General features: G+C 40.1%; 1 protein-coding gene across 13 annotated transcripts in view; it reads right to left on the bottom strand.

Moving 5' to 3' along the window:
* Positions 1–9,072, bottom strand: part of SLC10A7 (solute carrier family 10 member 7) — a 257,319-nt gene extending 248,247 nt beyond the window's left edge. For 5 of the 13 annotated variants that reach the window (XR_009354141.1, XM_059175981.1, XM_059175961.1 and 2 more), the window contains exons 1-2: positions 8,704–9,052; positions 1,580–1,662 (exon numbers count right to left, since the gene is read on the bottom strand). Coding sequence is in view for 12 of the 13 variants with exons in the window: in XM_059175981.1 (XP_059031964.1) it covers positions 1,580–1,662; positions 8,704–8,803 (183 nt within the window). In the remaining variant the exon portion in view is untranslated. Of the gene's footprint in view, positions 1–1,579; positions 1,663–8,703 lie in introns of all 13 variants that reach the window. The other 8 variants (XM_059175989.1, XM_059175970.1, XM_059176035.1 and 5 more) reach the window with 7 other exon arrangements.
* Positions 9,073–22,951: the final 13,879 nt, after the last annotated feature.

Genomic DNA, 22,951 nt, shown 5'->3' with positions numbered 1-22,951 from the left:
CACCTGCTCCACAAAGGACATTAGCCACGACCAGCAGGAAAACCTCCAAGGAAGAACAGACCAGCACCATAGGAGTAGCTACTTTTCTGTATCACTAGGTCCCATATTTGAGAACCAATAGAACGAAGATGTTGACAGAAAAAAATCTGTGTCCTCGGGACGCCTGGGTGGCTCAGTTGGTTGGACAACTGCCTTCGGCTCATGTCATGATCCCGGGTCCCCGGATCGAGTCCCACATCGGGCTCCCAGTTCCGTGGGGAGTCAGCTTCTCCCTCTGACCTTCTCCTTGCTCATGCTTTCTCTCACTGTCTCTCTCAAATGAATAAATAAAATCTTTAAAAAAAAAAAAAAATCTGTGTCCTCTAAGAACTGATCAAAGTCCTTTCGTGTCAATACACTTTGCAAAAACTAGATTTAACACATTTAGGAAATTACGTTCCATGTCAGTTATTTCCAGAAGAACAGGTAGTAAGGATATTCAGAATTTTTGAGACAAATTTATCAGTTAGCACCCAGGGACCCCATTTATATAAAATAGCTCCAATAGAAAGATTTATACCAACCAGATAACAACAGAATGGTCAAAGAAGGAGGTAACTAAATTTGGTCCTCATTCAAATCACACTTAAAAGAAAATAGCTCCAATAGGAAGATTTATACCAACCAGATAACAACAGAATGGTCAAAGAAGGAGGTAACTAAATTTGGTCCTCATTCAAATCACACTTAAAAGAAAATAAGTAAAGCACAACTTGATGCTGAAACAAAATTTCAACTTTTAAAGCTATTCCACAAAAAAAATTCTTGCATAGTTAAGATTTCCTTATCTACATAAGAATAAGCATCTTAGAATAAGAACTTTAAAACCCTAAGAATTTTCTTCAAAAATAAATGGGCATTTTTTCCTTTCTATTATAAGTTGGAGAATCATAAATTCTATGAATTCTTCTCTTGGATATTAAAAATGTCTGATTTCTTTAATTCTAGGAAAATCCCATGTTCAGCGACACCTGGATCAATAAATAATATTACCTACATGTCTCCATGATGAACTGTGACATAGTATGAAAAATCCCAATTTCTCTCTTAAAACACTTATTAAGATTTAATAGATAAGCCATCAAAGGATATACTTTAAAACATATAAATTAGTTAAAAGTCACAGCATAACATGTATCACTTGAGCAGCATGAGTCCTGACAACAAAAGTTCACCCACAAAAGTTATGGAAACCCAACTAAAAAACAACTGAAATGTGCCATAGCATTCACCACCATAGTCACCACCACCATAATCTGAGGAAGACCTAAAGTAGATGCTTCATTCAGTTCAGTTGCTGTATTAAAAACATACCCATTATAACCACACCCTCAGGGTCCATTTTGTTCAACTACAAAATTTCTATAATATACAAGTTCAAAACACAGTCCTTTGCTGAAGTTCAAGTTATTTTTTGTTACAGTGAAGCCTTTAAGCCATAGTTACATACACCTTTACAAAAGGATTCTGAAATTTCACAATAATAAGCAGAAATTAAACTTTTCTCCCTGCTTATCACATGCCCGATAGGTGACAGTACCTCTGTTTTTAATGACAGTCCGCTGTTAAAGAATATTGTTGCAACAGCAATGTAGGAGACAGTTATTTCTGGTTTCAGTGGTCCTAAAGAGAGAGAAATGAGTTACTGTTAGATAAGAATTTCCAGCAGATAACTTGGTATGAAAGAAGAATCCATTGGGGGAAGGCAATTAGTACTTCAAGTCTTAGTGTTGCCCTAATACACTACTGTTCTGACAGGGTTAAGCATTTGCTGTGATGCAGTCTAACTCCGAAGGGGATTTTCCAGAAGGAAGGACCATGGCTATCCAGTTCAGCACAGAAGAACACTCTCCTGGGTGAGAGCAGATAGGCAACATCCTTTAGTATTAGGACCTAATTGCATCTGCCACAGCATCAGAGTTTATGTAACAATCAAAATTCCCCAAACCAAAAAAAAAAAAAAAAAAAAAAAGAAAAAAGGAGAGAGCGAGAGAATCTGTGGAAGAAGTTCCCTTCTCTTTACCAAATATTACTTTTGCTCTTTCTAGGCTACCAAAAATAAAAACTGGTATTCACGCACACATTCAGTTCCACCCAAGGGTGTCCATTTCTACAAATATTTATTCAGCACTTACTTTGTGAAGGAACACTTGCTATGCAAGGAAGATAAGGGATACAGAGTAATAGAGTACTAACAATAGGTTAGGTTTCCAGTTACTATTATACTGTGCAGGCCCTGGCTACCCTGTAGTGAACCAGACAATCCTGATCTTTGCCCTCTGGAAAATCCTCTCTGGAATCAGGTTGGTCATCTCCCCAAATGTGTTAATGCTATGAGGACAACAGCAGCAACCCTGATACTTCTTTTTATAATCTATATACAATTGTCTTAAAGACCCAATGTGTTAAGCAAAGAACAACATTCTTTTAAAAGAAGTCATCTGAGAAAACGCCATTTTGTACTTATGTACTAGTGGTCCTCCAAAAGCTGCTATTTTGCCTCCCACAGACATTTGGCAGTGTTTGGAAACTCTTTTTGGTTGTTGTAACTCAGCAAGTGGGGTGTGTTACTGGCATCTAGTAGACTGAAATCAGGAGTTCTACTAAACAACCTAGAAAGCACAGGCCAGCCCTCCCAACAACAAAGAATTATCATGTCCAAAATGTCAATAGTGCTGAGATTGAGAAACACTGGTATATGTCAACATTTTAAAATGTGATCACCTCATATCTGGCATTCTATTCAACCCTCTCATGCTGAGTTGAATGGTGTCCTGCAAAACTCACGTCCACCCAGAACCTATGAACATGACCTTATTTGAAAACTGGTTCTTTGCAGATGTAACCAAGTCAAAATGAGGTCTTGTTGGATTATGGTGGACCCTTATCCAATGACTTGTATTCTTACAAGTAGAGGTAAATTTGGACAGAGTCACACACAGAGGGAAGATGGCCAGGGGAAGAAAGAGGCAAAGCCTGGAGCTATATTGTCATAAGCCGAGAAACACCAAGGACAGCAGGCAACCACCACAAGCCAGAAGCCAGAAAGGATTCATCCCCAGTCTTCAGTAGGAACATGGCCCTTGACTTCAGAATTCCATTCTCCAGAATCATTTCTGGAAAATAAATCTCTGCTGTTCTATGCCACCCAGTTTGTGTGAATCTGGCACGGCAGCACTAGGAAACTAAGAGCCCTCCCTTATGCCAAAAGACCACAACCATAGCTCCTCTGTTCCCTGCAGCCCACCATCATACCCACAGGTATTGCTCAATAAATAAGACCAAGCTCAGGAAAAATCAGCATTTAGTCAGCAAATACTAAACAACTCTGATATTTTAGTCATTTGTACTATACCAATGAACAAAAAGAAACAATCTTCTCAAACATAGCAATAAATAAATAGTTGGCATTTAAAAAAATTCTTTTGCTGAAATCTGAGAAAAGGGAGCAAAAGGAAGAAGGCAAGTGCAAAAGACATCACGTTTCAAGGCAGAAAAAGTGTTCCAAAACTTGAAAAGATGTGCGTTTTTTTATACTTGTGAGTGAATCTGTCTCTGCAACTCACATTTAGAAATATTTTCTCGGTGAGCCTAGGTGACTCAGTGGGTTAAGCTGCTGCCTTTGGCTCAGGTCATGATCTCAGGGTCCTGGGATCGAGTCCCGCATCAGGCTCTCAGCTCAGCAGGGAGACTGCTTCCCTCTCTCTCTCTCTCTCTGCCTGCCTCTCTGTCTACTTGTGATCTCTCTCTGTCAAATAAATAAATTTAAAAAAAAATCTTTAATAAAAAAAAAAGAAATATTTTCTCTACAACTGAGGAAGCTGACTCAGGAAGAGATTTTTAAGTCAAAGAATCTGACTTGTTTTGGAAGTAAATGCCTTCCAGGAATTTTAAATACTTTGTTTGTACTCGTTTTCCTTTTCCTCCAATCCCTTGCTTTTTATGAGACCTAATTCTTGTCTACTATACCTCTGACCACAGTGACGTCCCAGAATTTCTATATAGGATGAGTTAAAATTAGCAATGTGGTTGTAAGGGAGAGCAGGGGACGTGTCCAAAGATGTACCTCCACAGCAAGAACATGGTTTACTTAGACTGCATGTTTCTTTGGAGCAGCTAAAGCATCTACCTTAGTTGGCCAACAACTACCTTTTTTAAAGAAGCTAACTTGTGGGACACCTGGGTGGCTCAGTTGGTTAAGCGGTTGCCTTCGGCTCAGGTCATGATCCTGGGGTCGTGGGATTGAGTTCCCATCTGGCTCCTTGCCAGGGAGTCTGCTTCTCCCTCTGCTTGCTGCTCCTCCTGCTTGTGTTCGCTCTCTCTCTCTCTGACAAGTAAATAAAATAAAATCTTAAAAAAAAAAAAAAAAAAAGCTAACTCTCTTTGCTACACACGCATAAATGCACAAAACTATGAACTGATTAGCATAATTCAGTGGAATGATTCCTGGCTTTTAATGTTTTAAATTCTAGAGACGGGGTATACTGTCTTTCATATCAGATGCACATCTAAACAACTTTAATCCATGGAAGAACATGGTGAGGATATTCAGTGGCTTCCTACAATGTACCTTTCAAAAGCTTGGGAGGCTCTATCGATTAAGCGTTCAACTCTTGATTTCGGCTGAGGGCATGATCTCATGGTCATGAGATGCAGCCCTGCACGGCGCTCTGTGCTGGGCATGGAACCAGCTTAAGATCTCTCTCTCCCTTTTCCCCTGCCTCTCCCCCACCTCTCTCTCTCTCTTAAAAAAAAAAAAAAAAGATGGGGGGGGAAAAGGAATTAATTCTGATTTCGAGAAACCTAAAGCCCCTTTGAGATGTGATCAACTAAAATGCTAATAGATTGCTCAAGTTGGGAATGGGCACCTAGAAGTCACACAGGGCAAAAATAAACACTTGGTAAATATTTGCCCAGAGGTGAGAGTTGAGATGAAATATAAAAATGAGATTTGGCCTACGTCTAAGATAATGATTATATCCTCCATGTCACCAAAATAGATCTGAATAAGATCTGAATCTTAAGATGGCTATAAAGTTCAAAGTAGAAATAAAAGTTTTAGCTTTTCCTTTAAACAAAAGAAAAAAAAAAAGTTTCTCTGTGAAAATGGAATAGGGTAGCAAAATCAGAAGAAAAATCAGCCAGAAAAAAAATAACGTAATTCTTGGGTTCCCAAAATCCATGCTTTTTAATGGATAAAAGAAAATGATTTGGAATGCTTAAGAATGCAAAAAACTATTACCATTTCATAAATCCTACTCATCAGCAAATAAATTTCACTTCTAAACCTAATCTAAGATACTAATGCTAACACACTTAAGCTTCAGTATGTGTCTGTTTATGTTTTTTAAAGGAAAAACAAAGCAGTTTGATTTTAGGATTTATGTCTTATTAATGTCAGTAATCTAAATTAAGATGCAGGTAGAAATAAGAAACTTATTCGGTACTTCCAAAGAAGGAAACCTTTCTCTTCCAGATAATGATTAGCACAGTGTTAAGACTTTGGTAAACTCTAAGGCGTGCATAGCTCAGGGCTTCCCTAGGTTGCACTGGAACTGGTACAGATTATCAACACTTTAGAATCTACACATTTACATTTACCCTGGCTCTCTATTTTCAATGTCTTCTACATATTTAAAAATGAAAGGTACCTGAGTAAAAAGGACAGTGAACTAAGAATTAAATTATCTAGGCTAGTACATGTTATGCTTTTTCCCATTTGGAAAGTCATTCAACTTCTCTAACTCTCAGGTTTCCGTTACCTATAAATTTCCTGTGATATATAACTTACCTACTGGCTGACAGACTGTTTTTAAAGGGAGGTCAGATCATAGGTATAATACTTCTAAGTGCAGCAGTCTTGCAATTAAATCACTTTAGTATGAAGAGTGTAGTCATTGAGGTATTGATCCAGGTAAAGATGAAGTGAACATATTAACAAATTTAAGACTACCAAAACTTTTCCTATTTAAAAGAGTCTAGGAAACTGTTCTATTGAAAATTGTTGAGTCAATGTAAATGCACTAAAAATCACAGTTGCCAAGTACAGAGCTCATAAATGGAACCCATGACTAAAAATTACAAGGAAAAAAATTGAAATAAAAATTACAAGTACAAAGAGGTGCTTTGGGGATACCTGGGTAGCTCAGTCAGTTAGGCGTCTGCCTTCAGCTCAGGTCATGTCCTGGGATCAAGTCCCGAATCAAATGGGGCTCCCAGCTCATCAGATTCCCTACTCATCAGGGAGTCTGACTTTCTCTCTCTACCTGCCTCTCCCCTAGCTCACACTCTCTCTTGCTCTCTCGTTCTCTCAAATAAATAAAATCTTAAAAAAAAAAAAAAAAAAGACGTGCTTTTGACCATTCTAAAGAGCAAGATGTAACACATTTTCAGCAACCATTCCTCTCATTATTCCTAGATTTTTGTTGTTTTAACTTGTGAAATGAAAGTGTTATTTGGTACTATTTGGAGGTTTATTTTTACTTAAGAGTTTTCACAGGTAGGAAGATCAATTAAAAGCTCAACAGAATTATCAAGAATTTAGCCCGACAGCCTATATAAGAAATTCCAAGCAATTATTTGTTCTAATTTTTTGGAAAAAGTAACTTTTACACATGGATAGTTATCAAATCACATGAGCACATTGTTATTTAATATTAGCTGATTCTGTTCTGCTCTTTTGGGCTAAAATTGAGGCACTGACAATGTCTTTATTGCATAGAGCCCTTCTTTTGAATATTCATTGCAAATTATTTTTTGCCAAGAATATTTGTATGGGTTTTGCAACTAGTATGAAAAAAAGGGAGAGCCCTGGTGTCCAGTGCCTCTTCCTTGATCTAGTCAACTAACCAAGGATGAGTCACCTGACTTCAGGTCTCAGTATTTTCAACTGTAAAAGCAGCTTGTTGGCTTAAAATACTTAAAGGTCCCTTTCAGCTCTTAACATTCTACTCTTATAATTAAACAAAGAAGAGAATTATCCTGGATTAATGGCATAAGTACGAGTAAAAATCAGAAGCAATATTTCTAAGATAGGATAATGTAGCAAAACTTCAAGAAGCAGAGTCAGAAGGTACAAATAAGATTACAGAATCCATCTTACACATTTCATTTTGAAGAAGCCCTAGGAAAATGATTCAGCCTTCAAGAACCCTTCTTCCCACAGCATCTTGGGAATGTTAAGATAAAAAGTATTTTGCCAAAGCTAGCCCCTGCAGATTTAAACATAAAGATAATACATCACCTGTATTTATACCTTATGAGCAAATAAGAGACCTAAGACCATAAGCTAGAAATTGTGCTACTGAAGCTAGTTAAGTATACATTCCTGATCACTACAAAGACACTATAACTTTAATTCTGCCTATCCAGCTAGCTCCAGGGACAGAGGGTACTCATTTGGCAGAACTTGAAATACCAGCATTCACAGAGAAGTCAGGTCAAATATTTTCAGAAGGAGAAACCATGATGAATATCAGCCTCATTCTCAGTTACATATTCTACACATCTTGTACTAAGTTGAACACAGGAAGAAAAAACATAAAATAAATAAAAAGTTTTAATCCTCATAATCTTTGTTCAAGTAATTCTTTTTAAAATATTCCCTGAAGCTATTTCTAAATGGAGGAATTGAGGGCAGAGGGTAGAAGAAACCACTGTTCTAAAGAGAGATCATTTCATTCACCTCCAACATGTTTCAACAAAGAGGTACATGTAACTTCAAACAGCCTCCCGAACACTTCCTAAAAGATTAGGAAGTATGTTGTACGACTGACCTATTAAAACTGTCAATAAAGGTGGAAACTGACAAGGTCAAAAAGAAAATGAACTGAGGAAATTCAATTAATATTTATGAAAAGTAGGGCATGATTGTCTAAGGGTGGAAAGAGGGAGGAGAATCAAAGACTAATGATATTTCCAGCCGTTTCCACCAATGCCCACCCCCCACATTACAAGGCTCCCACTATTCAGAAATCTGGGTATGATTTTAGCCTGCCTACATTTCCCTGCCAAAATACACACTACACATGGCCTAACACAGGCTGTATCTGTTGAGCACTAACAACGGAGTCCGGGCAGCACACGGAAGTACTGTCCTGTAATGAAAAAGTGCAACGTGTCAGTAGGCTCGGGAGTTTCTGAAGCGGCGGCAATTGCAGCAAATCATCACTCTGCAACATGTGGGCCACAAAATCTGAGTTGGAGGATGAAGGGGTATCCCTTTCTCTTTTCCTTCCCCCACCCCTTTTTTTAAACGTGGGGGCGGGGAAGGGGTGGGATCCGGAAACAGACAAGGTAATGGTGGCCACTCCAAGATAGATAAGAACTCCTGGCAACCTAGCGTCCCTCCGGACAGGATGCTACTTGGAAGGCAGGAGGAGTAAGTTTCATTCTCAGTAAGCTCACTCCTTAACACTAAGGATACTCACTGATTGCTCGTAGAAAAGGCAACCTGCGTTCAAATTCTCTTGCCCCGTTCCTAATTACAGTCTCTGGGGTGGGTAAATTAAAACATCAGTTAAAGGGCCAAAGGACACCCAGAGCTGGTCGGTGCTCTTGAGAGAAGCAGCCACTTCCCGACTACGGTCTCCCCTCCTTTCCGAGACTCGAAAATTAGTTTTGAAGTGGGAATCCCGATGGAGCGTTCGGAGGTGCAGCACTTACCCCCATTCACCCCTATGGATGGCTCCAGTTTAGCTCCGGCGATCGCCAACACTATTCCCATCATGAACCATTCTTTCCTCATTCTCTCCAGCAGCCTCATGTTTGTTAGGGTGGGTGGGTTTTGTTTATTTGTTTGGCTTTTTTTCTTTTTACGCTGAGATCGCTTAATCCCCGGGGCGTCTCCACACTTTCCGCGGTCCCTCCAGACATGCAGCAGAGCAAGTCAAATTGCCACTTGTAAACTAAAGACCAGGGGGTTGCTCCGGCGGCTTTGAGGAGGGCTGGGAGTAGTAGTATCCAGTGACAGGAAAGTCTCACAGAGCGCCGCCATCACTACCACGCGCCTCACAATAGACGCGCACCTCACCACGGCAGCTCTGGCCTCGGCTCCCAAGCATAAACGCTCTAAAGCGGACACTTGGGCCAGGTTGGCCAACACAGGCTAGGACTGACAGACTCGCCACCGCCAGGACCTGAGGAACTTTAGGAATGACTGCTTCTCGGAACGACATTAGGCTTCACAGCCACCCAGGCTTATCAAGGGTCCCGCTCAGACTAAACCTTTAGGCACAGATGGCCGCGTCCCTGAAGCACATCTATGGAGAAACTTTCTTTTGCTTCACCCTGAACTTGCGGGAAAGGCTAGCATCCAGTCTGCGCCGGGATTTCTCGGCTGACAGCAGCGGCGGCAGGGTGCAGGGGTATTTTTCTGTGGCGTGCTTCTTCGGGGCATTACGACGCTCCCCGACGCCGGCGTTGACGTGTGCGCGGGGGGAAGGAGAGGCCACTCTCGGTCTCCAGGTTCTCCGCGGGAGCCCGGGGAGTTAGAGTCGCTCCGAGGTCCGCGCGGGAAAGCGGTTGCTTTTCTCGGAGCGTTTTAGCCCCGAGGGTGGGTTGAAAATTGCGCGTTGAGCCAACGCCCAAGTCCACAAGACCCCTGCCTTCCAGGATCCTCTCCATCCCGGGAGGGCGGGCGGGACCAGCCAGGTCCGTTGCGTGTTGGACGCTCGGCTCCGAGTCCCCGAGCCCACGCAGGCCCTGGGGATTGGGGGGGGGGGGGGGGGTCTGCAAGCGTTCAGTCCCCTCCCGGGAGCTGGGGACCAGGTCTTCCTTTGGGGGCAATCGTGAAAGCTCAAACTCCTTCCACAGCGAAGCTAAGGATGGGCAGGGTGATGTGGGAGCAAAGGAGTCTGGAGGGTGCCCGAGTGCACTCTCTTGATTGACCCTCAAGCCTTGCCCATCCAAGCAGCCGGACAACTGTGGGAAGGGGGCCTGGGACCTCAAAGCCAAAAAAAAAAAAAAAAAAAAAAAATGAGGAACCGAATAGAGGGGAATTCCCACCTTCCTTTGGCCCTCCAAGTTTCTCCCTTGAGGTGTTTTCTGGCACCTCAGTGACATTGATCATTTCATGGATGGACTTCAGCTGCTCCCCAATATGCACCGAAATAAATGAACAAATAAAATATTATCCGACATTTTGAAGTAGTGTGGCATCTAACTGTGGAACCTCAGGTTTGTAAGCCTTCTGGGATGGTTCAATGATTCCAGCCTTTAAATCTGATTTATTCGAATATTGAAAGACTCATTTGGAAATGTCCTCTACTTATTTAGCTTTAACTTGATGACATGACTTGTTTTCCCAAAGCTTAAGCCAGTTTGTGCAGTTACGCTACCAGTTGTAGGTTACACAGTATGGAGTGTCATCAAATTATACATCAGGCAGAATAGCAAAAAGTGAAACTCAAGATAAAAAGAACTTAAGAGGAAGACACAGATGACATTAAACAACTTAACCTGAAAACAGAAAAGAAAGTACATGAGCAGTGATGAAATCTGATGTTAATTATCAGGCAGTCACCAGATAAGTGGAGATGAAAGATAGTTTAGAACACAGTTATTTTCAGTCATTGAAGGTATGTTCTTGTGTTTTTAAAAAAAATCATTAAATGTTATGCTTACAGAGAATTGCACTGGTTTAATTTTATGGCTACTTGCAAATTCCTATTTACTAAGAGCTCTTTGATCTGTTTATCGCAAAATCTAACTCATGGGAAAGATTTTTGTTTGTTTGTTTTTAATGGTGCTTAAAGGAAAATATGGTGTGCTGCAATTTCTGTTCTGTTACTGTAAGACCTATATGAGTTTCCCATGGCTACCCTAACAAATATCTAAAATTGGTTGCCTTAAAATAACAAATATGTTTTCTCATAGCTCTGGAAACCAAATGTCCAAAGTCTAAGTGTTGGCAAGGCCATATTTCCTCTGCAGGCTCTTAAGAGAGAATTCTTCCTTGCCTCTTCCAGCTTCTGGTGATTGTTGGCATAACTTGGCTTCCTTGCCTTATGGCCACATTATCCCAATCTCTGCCCCTCATCTTCACATCATCTTCTCCACTGTGTGTCTGGATAGTGGCCACATCACTCCAGTGTCTGCATCTGTCTTCACATTGCCTCCTCTCTTCTATGTTTCCTCTTCTCTGTGTCTCTTATAAAGGTATTTGCCATCAAATTTAGGGCCCACCCAGATAATCCAGAATGATCTCATTTTAAGATCCTTAACCTAGTTAACACCTGCAAATATCCTCTTTCCAACTTAGGTGACTGTACTCCATTGAATATGTCCCCCCAAATATTTATGTGCACCTGGAACCTCCGAATGTAATCTTATTTGGAAATTGAGTCTTGGAGATGTTATTAGCTGAGGTAATACTGGGTTAAGATGGGTCCCAAATCCAGTGACTGGTGTCCTTATAAGGAGGACATGTGGTAATACACAGACACGAGGAGGAGAAAGTTATATGAAGACGGAAGCAGAAGACTGGAGTGATGTGTCCATAAGCTGAGGAATGTCAAGGATTATGCCTTGGAAACAACCACCAGAATTTGGGAGAAAGAACAGATTTTTCCATCAGAGCCCCTAGAAAGAACCAATCCTGCTGACATCTTGATTCCTGAATTCTGCCCTGAACTCTAGGAGAATATATTTCTGTTGTTTCAAGCCACCCAGTTTGTGGTACTTTGTTCTGGCAACTCTAGAAAACTAGAACTGGAGTCATTCACAGGTTCCAGAGATTAGATGTGGACCTGTTTTGGGGGGTGCCCACTGTTCAACCCACTGTAAGCTCCTTCCTGCCCTGTCTTTCTTCCGTTACTATTTCTTCAATATTTCTATCACTCTTCTCTTTCATTTTTTCCCTGTCATTTTTTTCTTTCTTCTCTCTCTTCACCTTAGTCTTTTCTCTTTATTACCACTGCCACTTCACCTGACATCATCCCAGTGAAAATGTACATGTGAAAACACACATCTGTAAAAGACAAATGAGAAATGCTCCTTGTTCAGTAAATATTATATTTGTATATTGAACAGCTATTTAATGGTCTCCACTATGTGCCAGCATGTGTAAATGTTGTGCATTCAGTTATGAACAAAGAAAGACAAAACCTGCCCTCAGGAGTTTATACTCTAGTAGAGGAGACAGATGTAAACAAACATGTAATTACAAATTGCCATCGGAAAGGAACAGTATGTTGTGAATAATCTACAGTGGGGAAGGTCTCCTGAGATCAAAAGGATGAGCAGGCAGGTGGGAGAAAGCTATTGCTCAGCAAGGAAGAACGTGACACCATGGAATTCAAAGACCAGAGTAGCTAGATGAATCAGTGAAGGAGAGTGATGTGGAAAGGGCAGAGAGAACTGGGCAGGGTACAAATCACGTGTGACCTCTTATGTCCTGGTCAAAGATTCAGATTTTATTAAATATTCTAGGAAGCCACTAAAGGATTTTAGACTAGCTAGTGGTGACCTGTCCAGTTTGCTGGAAAGTTCCCTTAAGAAGCAAACTCTGCACAAGTAGTTCAGGAAGAAGTATCTAATTGAATGGAACTGGGAAAGGCAATTAGTATAAAACCTGTTAAACAAAGAATCAAAAACAAATGATAGTCATCTCTAGGGGAATGGGGAAACAAGCTAAAACAACTCCCAGAATGCCTTTCAAATAGATGCCAGTTCCATTCACTCAGCCAGGGAATCTTTACAAAGCAGATTTGGGGAGGAGATTTTAAATCTAGTTTGTATCTTGTGTGCAAGACCACTGAGGCATATAAGGAGAGATGTCTAGAAGGTAGCTAAAATGAAGGTTTGAGCTCATGAAAAAAAAAATTGCTATAGCTCCTGGATTCTTCAACAATAGCTTATGGAAATCATACTTATTAATGTAGCAAATATTTAACTTTAAACTTTATTACTCACATTGATTACTCAGTCTCTTTGATGATGGTTTGCTTACTTATAATATTAATGGATGTTTACTATGTGCCAAGAACAGAGGTACATCTTTTTTTTTTAATTTCATTTCATTTTATTTCTTTTCAATATTCCAGAATTCACTGTTTATGCACCACACCAGGTGCTCCATGCAATACATGCCCTCCATAATACCCACCACCAGGTTCACCCAACCCCCCACCCTCTTCCCCTCCAAAACCCCCAGTTTGTTTCTCAGAGTCCACAGTCTCTTGTGGTTTGTCTCCCCCTCCGATTTCCCCCAACTCACTTCAAACAGCGGTACATCTTTTGATTACTCTCGTGGACTTTATATTTAATAAAATGTTGATAGGAATTCGAGCTCATCAGGCTGTTGAAAAGATTCAGTGGGATAGTGTATATACATTGCCTTGCATGGAACAGATGCTTAGTTACTCACTCAACAAATATTTATTGAGCTCCTTTGTGTGAGGCATTATTCTGGATATTGGGGTTACAAGGAAAAGTGAGAGATAAGGTTTCAGCTTTGCTTTGGTATTCCAATAATTGCATAAAAAAGAAAATGAATAAGTAGTGATACATGTCAATATGAAAAGAAAACAAATCACATGATAGAGTAACAAAGAGGCTGCTCTGGGTGATCAGAGAAAACCTTTCTGAAGGTGTGCAATTTAAGCAGAGAGCCAAAGGATGCGGAAAATGAATGTCCACAATGCTAATATTTGGAAAGTGAGCACTTTAAAGTACAGGGAGCAATTGGTGAACAACCTATATTCATGCCCTAAGATAGGATGATCTCGGCATATGTATTAGTTTCTTATTGCAGCTGTAACAAGCTACCTCAACTTCGTGGTTTGAAACAACACAAATGGGCTATCTCACAGTTCTCAGGCTCAGAAGTCAAAAATGGATCTCGCTGAGCTAAAATCAGCGTATCAACAGGTCTGCACTCTTTTCTGGCTTTCTAGAGGAGAGTCTATTTCCTTTTCCTGCTTCTAGGGGCTACTTGCATTCCTTGACTTTTGGGTTCCTTCAGCATCAAAGTCAGCAACTGCCCACCCAGTCTTTCTCAGGACGAGTCATTCTGATACAGACTCTCCGCTCCTTCTTTCACTTATAAAGACCCTTCTAATTATGACGGGTTCTCTACGCTTACAATGTCTCCATCTTGAGATCCTTACTTTAATCACAACTGCAAAGTCTCTCTTGCCATGTAAAGTAACATATTCACAGGTTCTGGGGATCAGAATGTAGCCATCTTTGGGGGCACGTATTCTGCCGATGTGGCATGTTAAAGGTATAGAAAGAAGGCCAACATGACCAGAGTGTAGTGTGTTGCAGGGGAAGGGGACAGAGTGGGAAGAGGCCGATCACGTATGTGTTTGTAGACCCAGGTTATGAAGTACAGATTTTATATAACTGTGGTGGGAAGCTACAGGAAAATTTTAAGCAAGGAAAGAACGTATTGGCTGTTGTGGGATGCAGGAGCTTTAAAGAAGAAGGAAAACCAGTTAGGAGGCTTTGGGAGTAGTTGAAGGGAGAGCTCTTGTTGGCCTACGCAGGAGAGAGAGGTAGTGGGGGAAGAAAGGCAGATCGTTTCTGTTTTGTTAAAGAGGCAGAGACAGCATTTGCTGCTGGATTAGGTTAGATGATTCAGGATGACTCCTAGGTTTAGCTAAATCCACTGGCTGGGTAAATGTTGGTATCATTCACAAAGGTGAAAAAGATAGAAAAGAGCAAATTTAGTAAGGAAAATCAAGATTTATTTTGAGACAGCCTTGAGATACCTGTTAAAGAACTTCACGGGGCGCCTGGGTGGCTCAGTGGGTTAAAACCTCTGCCTTCGGCTCAGGCCATGATCCCAGGGTCCTAGGATCGAGCCCCGCATCGGGCTCTCTGCTCAGCAGGGAGCCTGCTTTCTCCTCTCTCTCTCTTTCTGCCTGCCTCTCTGCCCACTTGTGATTTCTGTCTGTCAAATAAACAAATTAAAATCTTAAAAAAAAAAAAGAAAGAAAGAAAGAAAGAAAGAAAGAAAGAAAGAAAGAAAGAAAGAAAGAAAGAAAGAAATTCACCTGGCAATTAGCCAGTTGGCTAAACAGTTCAGAGTCGGGACAGGCCTAGTTAAAAATTTAGGAGTCATTGGCATGAGTGGTCTTTAAAGCCATGGGATTGGATAAAATTACCCAGAGAGTCAGTGTGTACAGAAAAGAATCGCAATAAAAGAAGACAGGTAAACTACCACCCTCCGGAGATCTCACCCTCTTTTCAGACATACAGCCCTGCTCTACTCAAACATCTTCAATGGCCCTATATATACTGTGGAACAGAATCTACATTGCTTAGTCTAACGTACCATGATCTACATATTCTGTAGGTCAGAGTGAGTGACTTAAAAAATTTATTTTCTCACTGTTCTGGAAGAACTGGAAATTCAAGACTGTGCTGGCACAGCTAGCTAGTTTCACTCTCTTCGGCTTGCAGAAGGCTGCCCTCTTGCTGCCTCTTCCCACTGTCTTTTTTCTGTGTGCCCACACATCCCTGGTGTCTCCTTCTTCTCATAAGGGCAATAGTCTTGTAGGATGGGAGCCCCACCCTAATGGTCTTACTTTATCTTAGTTCCCCTTTAAAGACCTTGTCTCCAAAAGGTTACATTTCCAGGAACTGGAGGTTGGGAATTCAAGATATGAATTTTGGGAGGAAAAAATTCAGCCTATAATAGTGGACTTAGAGAATGTGACTGAAGTGATTACATAGCACTTCCAAGAGTAGATTTCAAAAAGAAACTATAGCTTCTGTCTGGGATCTTCTCTTCAGCTTGTGTTTTGGCTGAGAGAGGCCAACTGCCATGAGGTAAGCTACTGTCAAGAGGCCCAGTGGCAAGGAGGTAATTTCTCCCTCCTATAACCAGCCAGAACCTAAGGCTTAGAAGTGGATCCTTCAGTAGAGTGTCAAGGCTGCAGGCCTGGCCTCCACCTTGACTGTGGCACCCAGCTAAGTGATGCCCAGATTGATGACCCCTAAAAGCTGTGAGACAAATCACGTTTGTTGTTTTAAGATGGGAAATTTGGGGAGTAGCTTATTACATAGTAATAGGGAACTAATACCCAAGCCAAATGGGAAAAAGTTGCAAAAAGGCTACAGTAAGCATAGACCACTCAGTCAGAAAGTTTTATTATGCTGTTGAACACAGGAATTATCTGGGAACTGTGGAGAGATGTTAATCAAAGAGGAGTTTCTTCTTTTGAAGATGAGTGATATTAGAGCATTTCATATGTTGATAAAATGATCCATTAGAAAGAGAAACCTTATCAGCAAAGGAGAAATAGGGATTATGGTAGGCAGAATAATGACCTCTGCCAAAGATGTCTACTTCTCAATCCCTGGAACCTGTGACTATGTTACTTTGCATGGCAGAAAGGGACTCTGTAGTTGTATGTAGGTTAAGGACCTCAAGATAGGAAGAATATGCTGGATTATCCAGTAGGCCCAATGTAATCACAAGGGACTTTAAAAAAGGTAAGAGGGCTACAGGAGTCGGAGAATGTGAAATGGAAGTAGAAGATTGAAAGTGATGAGATGATGAGAAGGGGTCGTGAGCCAAGAAATGTAGGCAGCCTCCAGCAGCTGGAGAGGGCAGGGCAATACCCCATCCACCCCCCATTAGTCTCCAGAAATAGGCAGCCCTGCTAACACGTTAGTTTCAGCCCAATAAGACCTGTTTCTGATTTCTGACCTCTAAAACTGTAGGATAAGAAATTTATGGGGTTTTGGTCTACTAAATTTGTGATAATAACTATAGAAAATTCGTACAATGGCTAACTTAAGTACTTGAGAAGGCAAATATTGACCCTTCTATAAAGATGGGAAGAAGGATAAAATATTTTGGCCCTCATGTAGCTGAGGTTTGGAGGAATTTAGAGCACAGGCAAAGCCTCTGTATCACCAGACCATATTAACCTGGCAAATGACCATTTGTCCTGTCAAAAGATATTTTCTATATGGTAGTTTAGGATTTCTTTAAGAGATATGTAACTACATGGAGACAGTTCCAAAAGAAGAAACACTGAATTGACCAGCTGTATATTCTGATTATCACTGTGTAACAAACCACCCCAAAACAGAGGCTTAAAACATGAACCAGCTACTTCTCTTAAGAATACAGCTCTCAAAGACAAGAAACAATGTGTTTTGGAGAGGATGTGGAGAAAGGAGAACCCTCTTCCACTGTTGGTGGGAATGCAAGTTGGTGCAGCCTCTTTGGAGAACAGTGTGGAGATTCCTTAAGAAATTAAAAACAGAGCTTCCCTATGACCCTGCAATTGCACTACTGGGTATTTACCCCAAAGATACAGGTGTAGTGAAAAGAAGAGCCATCCATACCCCAATGTTTATAGCAGCAATGGCCACGGTCACCAAACTGTGGAAAGAACCAGGATGCCCTTCAATGGACGAATGGATAAGGAAGATGTGGTCCATATACACTATGGAGTATTATGCCTCCATCAGAAAGGATGAATACCCAACTTTTGTAGCAACATGGATGGGATTGGAAGAGATTATGCTGAGTGAAATAAGTCAAGCAGAGAGAGTCAATTATCATATGGTTTCACTTATTGGTGGTGCATAACAAATAGCATGGATGACATGGGGAGTTAGAGAGGAGAAGGGAGTTGGGGAAAATTGGAAGGGGAGGTGAACCATGAGAGACTATGGACTCTGAAAAACAACCTGAGGGTTTTGAAGGGGCGGAGGGGTGGGAGGTTGGGGGAGCCAGGTGGTGGGTATTACAGAGGGTATGCATTGCATGGAGCACTGGGTGTGGTGCAAAAACAATGAATTCTGTTATGCTAAAAAGAAAAAAAAAGAATACAGCTCTCAGGGTGTGTTGGAGGCTCAGTTGGTTAAGCATCTGCCTTTGGCTTAGGTCATATTCCCAGTATTTGGGGACTGAACCCCTTTGGGTCCTGAGATTGAGCCCTGAGTCCTCATTTTCCAGTATCTACATTCCAACCACAGCATTCCCCTTGATTTCTTTCTTTCCTAGTCTATAATTAATCGTTCACCATTTTAGTTTTTCCTTCTTCAAAATTGTACTTATTTGTGTATAACCTGTTTGTTTTATTACTACCCTTGTTTAATTATTCATTTCCTTTTACCTGGACCATTGCAATTGGCTCTACGTAACTGATCTCTCCATCTCTTTAACTCTAATAATATGATACCACTTCTCTGCTCAGGTAAATTTCATATCTTCCTACAAGGTGCCTGGGACACAATAGGTTTTGTGTTCATGAAAGCCTCCCAGAAATCGGTAAGCTGTGTGATGCTGACAGGGTCAAACTTCTGAGCCTACAAAACTGGGAAACAGCCCCTGAATGGTAATAAAACCACCACAGTAAGTAACTTCTTAGTGGCCAGCCAGGTTGTCTTTTCCTGGTAACTCCCCACTGGTAGTTTGCCATTTAAACTATTACAAGAATTATTTTCCTCATATTACAAATGTGAAAATGAAGAAAGATAAGCTAAATTTTCCCATGACCAACCAGTGGTATATTCAAGATTCAAACTTGAGTAAGCTTGACCTCAGAACCTCAGGCAGTAGACCTTCGTGACTAAGAATGTATCTTCAAGCATCCAACTGTCCAGGTTAAAATCCTGACTCTATTTCTTGCTGCTATTCCCACGTGACTCTGGGAAAGTCCCTTGACATTACTTAACCTTAGTTTCCACATCTGAAAATGGGGGGTAATTGTCATATCTACTTTTATGGGTTGTTATGATGATAAGTAAATATGTCAGAAACATAACCAATGTCAAAAAATATTATCATACTTTCTCCCTTATATCTTGACCCACATCAAATTGTGCAACTTCTCTGAAAGCTTCCCTGCTCTCTTGAGCCAGAAATAATGTTTCCCTGTTGTGCATTTCCTCCCTTGTTGCAGTTACATTAAAGTTATTTTTGTACCTACTTTCCTCTACTATATTGAAAGCTTCTTAAGAATAAGGATTGTGGGGACGCCTGGGTGGCTCGGTTGGTTAAGCAGCTGCCTTCGGCTCAGGTCATGATCCCAGTGTCCTGGGATCAAGTCCCACATTGGGCTCCTTGCTCAGCAGGGAGCCTGCTTCTCCCTCTGCCTCTGCCTGCCATTCTGTCTGCCTGTGCTTGCTCGCTCTCCCTCTCTCTCTGACAGATAAATAAATAAAATCTTTAAAAAAAAAAAAAAGAATAAGGATTGTGTTTTGTTTGTTTGTTTTACTGTCATTCACACCAACTAACAAGGCACCATGAGATATAATAAACATTTGATATGTTTATTGACTGGAATAATTGATGCAGAATCAGAGGATAGAATGTAGAGAGAGGAAAAAAGCAGGATTTACCTTTATGTTATTATTATGCCATGTATCAGAAGTTAAAATTTTCCTAGATTCATTTATTTGTTTCAGCTCCATATCACCTTGTCAATTCACTTGTTGGTAGCATATATTCTGAGTGTTTACTATGTTGACAGAGCAAACCAGGTGTTTCAGGTCCTATGCTGATGAGCATGTAATGTAGACATGGCATAAATGTCTCCCATGATACATATAAGCTTGAGTAACAAAGTATATACTAGGGAAATGAGTCTTTAAACCTAACAACAACAACGACAATAACAACAAACAAATGAAAAGGTTAAAATTTGGCCTCTATTAATTCTTAGGTTCATGATCAAACTAGTTCCTTCTCAATGCTCCAAGTTGGCTACCTATATTGTCATACTTCACCCAAACCTTACCAACACTTTACTGTCTTAATGATGCTCTTAACCCAAACAACTGCCACACTCTCCATCAAGAACTTCTCATGTCTTGGGACACTTCGCTGGATCAGTCGGTGGAGCATTCAACTCTTGATATCAGGGTTGTGAGTTCAAGCCCCACGTTGGGTGTAGAGATTACTTAAAAATAAAATCTTTTTAAAAAAAGAAAGAGAGAGAACTCAAGACTCAGCATGGACTTATAAGGAAATTGGAAGTGCAGAACTCCATTCAGGCAAGTTAAATAAAAAGCCCCCCAGTGATATACAGAAACATAACTTAGATGGAAGTGTATGGTTCAGTAGTCAACCCATGTAATTCACTTATCACTGGTGGATGATTTGTGAAAATGACCATGGCATGATGATATGATTTTATATTTTTCTTTTGAGAAATTGAATAAGTCTCATGTATGCTTTTTTAATTATTTGACATAATTAGAGTTTAAATGAAAAGATCCATGAGGACATAATTCTTGACATGTCATGTAACCTTCAGACACATGTATATTTAAGAGCAATAGTTTTGATTGAGAATACTTTGATGCTAGTGAGTATTTTTAGCCCCAAAATGTTATCATGAAAGAAAATGTTGAGTTATTTTCCTGTATTCTAAATACAGCAAAGATAAAGATACATAGTGGCCTCGCCAATTACAGCAGAATACTATCAACACATGTTTAATTTGAAAACAGATTGTAGCTAGCTATCTACTTTCCAAAATAAATATCTGGCAATCAGCTTCTCTGAGTGTTGCTTAAATGTTTTACAGAGATAAAGTACTATTTTATTCTTTGATAAAGAACAATGCACAGACTAATATTAAACAGTTATGAAAATTCCAACTCGAATATAGGAGGTCATGTTTTACATTAGACTAAGAGTATAACCACTTCTCCTTTTTCTGCACAGAAATTTAGGCACTTAGCTTCTATTGTATTTGTGTTAATGAGAGTTATGCATGTATATTCCCTCAATTCAAATGCCATTATGCCCTCTTCACACTGATAGCAACTGGGTTTGTCCGTGTAAGATATAATGCTACTTTCTTTCCTTAACCCATAGTGTGTGAATGTGTGTCTTTGCAGAAGACCTTATGCTCCCGTGGTTTGTGGGAAGTCTCCATCTAATAGTTTCTTGGTCTCTTAAGTGGAAATCTGTCTCAGGAAATTAAGGACAAAGAGGAGAGTAGACAGCAGTGGATGATAAGCTATTGGGAAGCACAGTAAATAATGGAGGGAAATGCAGCCCGAAACACAGGGATCGTTTAAGGCTATTAGATGACAAATCCACTTCAATGCAGTTATTATACCTGTAAATATAGAAAAATGATAATGTTGACAACTCTTCATCACACAATCTATGTCATTAATAAATGATGAAGGATAGAAAGAGTAAAAGAAATAAAGCCAACACTGTGCATAACAATATCACAGAAGCACTTGGAAAAACTAGCTAAGCTAAAAACAAAAGACATAACTTGGCACCATTAATGAAGAATGACTGAGATAAGAAGGAAAAATTCAAAAGCATGTGTGTGTAGAAAATAGCATGAATACTATAGGTTTTGTTGCTTAAAATAAATGTATGATTTACCTTACAATTATCCGAAAAAATTAATATATGATAATTACCTGAGTAATTGTTCTTAAAATGTTGGTTGCTGGGGAAAAGATAGCTGCCTGCATCCCTCTAGGGCAGGTCCAAGACCATTCATAGAGTAGCTGTCCACTTCATATCCCTGAAAGAACTGCCAAACACATTGAAATTCTCCAGAGGGCATTTTTTTTCTATTAGAAAGTTATGTATAGCTATATCTCTGATTGTCCTGTAAGATTGGGCATCAACTAGAGTAGTAAGTCCAGTTTAAGAACAAACAAAGATCTGAAAGAAACTTAGAAAACTTATGTCTGTAATTTGCAGACTTATGTACAATCTACTATGTTCTTGATGCTCCTGAAGGCTGCATGTTTCAAAGAACAAACGGGGTTGGCTGATTCAAGGGCTGTGTAATCGGAATGGGTGGTAGAGATTGCTGGCAGTCTCCCTTTGTTCATTTTCTCCTTTTTTACTTAGTGATAGAACTCCTGATTGTAGCAGGGCACATGCTGCCAAAGAAAGATTCCAGTTTCCTTAGTAGCTGGTAAATTGACATAGGACCAGGTTCTACCAATGCAATGTAATTGGAAGGACCTGATTTCTAGGAAGAACCTCAGAGAAAAGGGGTGTGCACCCCTTTGTACCATTCTCTTATTGCTAGCTGGAATGCGGATGGAAAGGCTTAAATCCCAGCATCTGTCTTTCCACCAAAACTGGCAAAGCACAAAAGGCATCGTGTGGAGCTGCCCTACCTGTTCTAGACTGCCTACTCTCAGATTGGATGTATATGAGAGAGAAAAAAACTTCTCATATAAAAAAATATTTATCACTATTATTTTGAGTTTTCTTTTACTTATAGCCAAGACTAATCTTAATTAATGTTTTATGCATTTTTGAAAACTAGGAAATTAAGCAGTAATCTCTCGATCCGAAAGGTGATCAAAAAGTGAATTGCTAATGCTGAATAATGCCTAATTATTGCTTTCAACTCATAAAATGTTTTGTACTTTCACATAGTAGAAACTGAATCTTTGGTGATAGATTATGTTGTGGGTTTTTGTTTTGGTTTTCTACATCATTTATTGTGAGATTATCAATGTCAAGTAAAATATTGAACTTGACCATTTGCTTTTATTGATGTCTTCCTTTTTTAAAGATTTTATTTGTTCATTTGTGAGAGAAAGAGAGCACCAGCAGGGGGAGAGGAAGAGACAGAGGGATAAGCAGACTCCCCATTAAGCTGAATAGTTCCAAGGTGATTTTATCACCCACAGAAGCCAGAAAGATTTATTATCTGATCCATTCAGAGGTTTGCCTCTTACAAGAAGTTTGCCACCTCATCCCTATACTATAAACCTTAAATAAGAAAAAGTTAAGATTCCTAAGTTTCACCTTTGAGTTTTAAGGTCTTCCTACCCTAAAATAAAACCCTAGATATGTCTACTCCTGGGTGCAGCTTACAAACTTTGCTAGGGTATAAGCAGAAATTTATTATTAAATCCCACTGACAAATTTGCCTGCATCAATCCCAAACAAAGAGCACTTTCCTGGAAATACAATGTAAAGACCTGAACCCAAAAAGTA

This window comes from Mustela lutreola, chromosome 1 (genome assembly GCF_030435805.1).
Source record: "Mustela lutreola isolate mMusLut2 chromosome 1, mMusLut2.pri, whole genome shotgun sequence".
Taxonomy (NCBI): domain Eukaryota; kingdom Metazoa; phylum Chordata; class Mammalia; order Carnivora; family Mustelidae; genus Mustela; species Mustela lutreola.
This window is presented reverse-complemented; position numbering and strand designations above follow the sequence as displayed.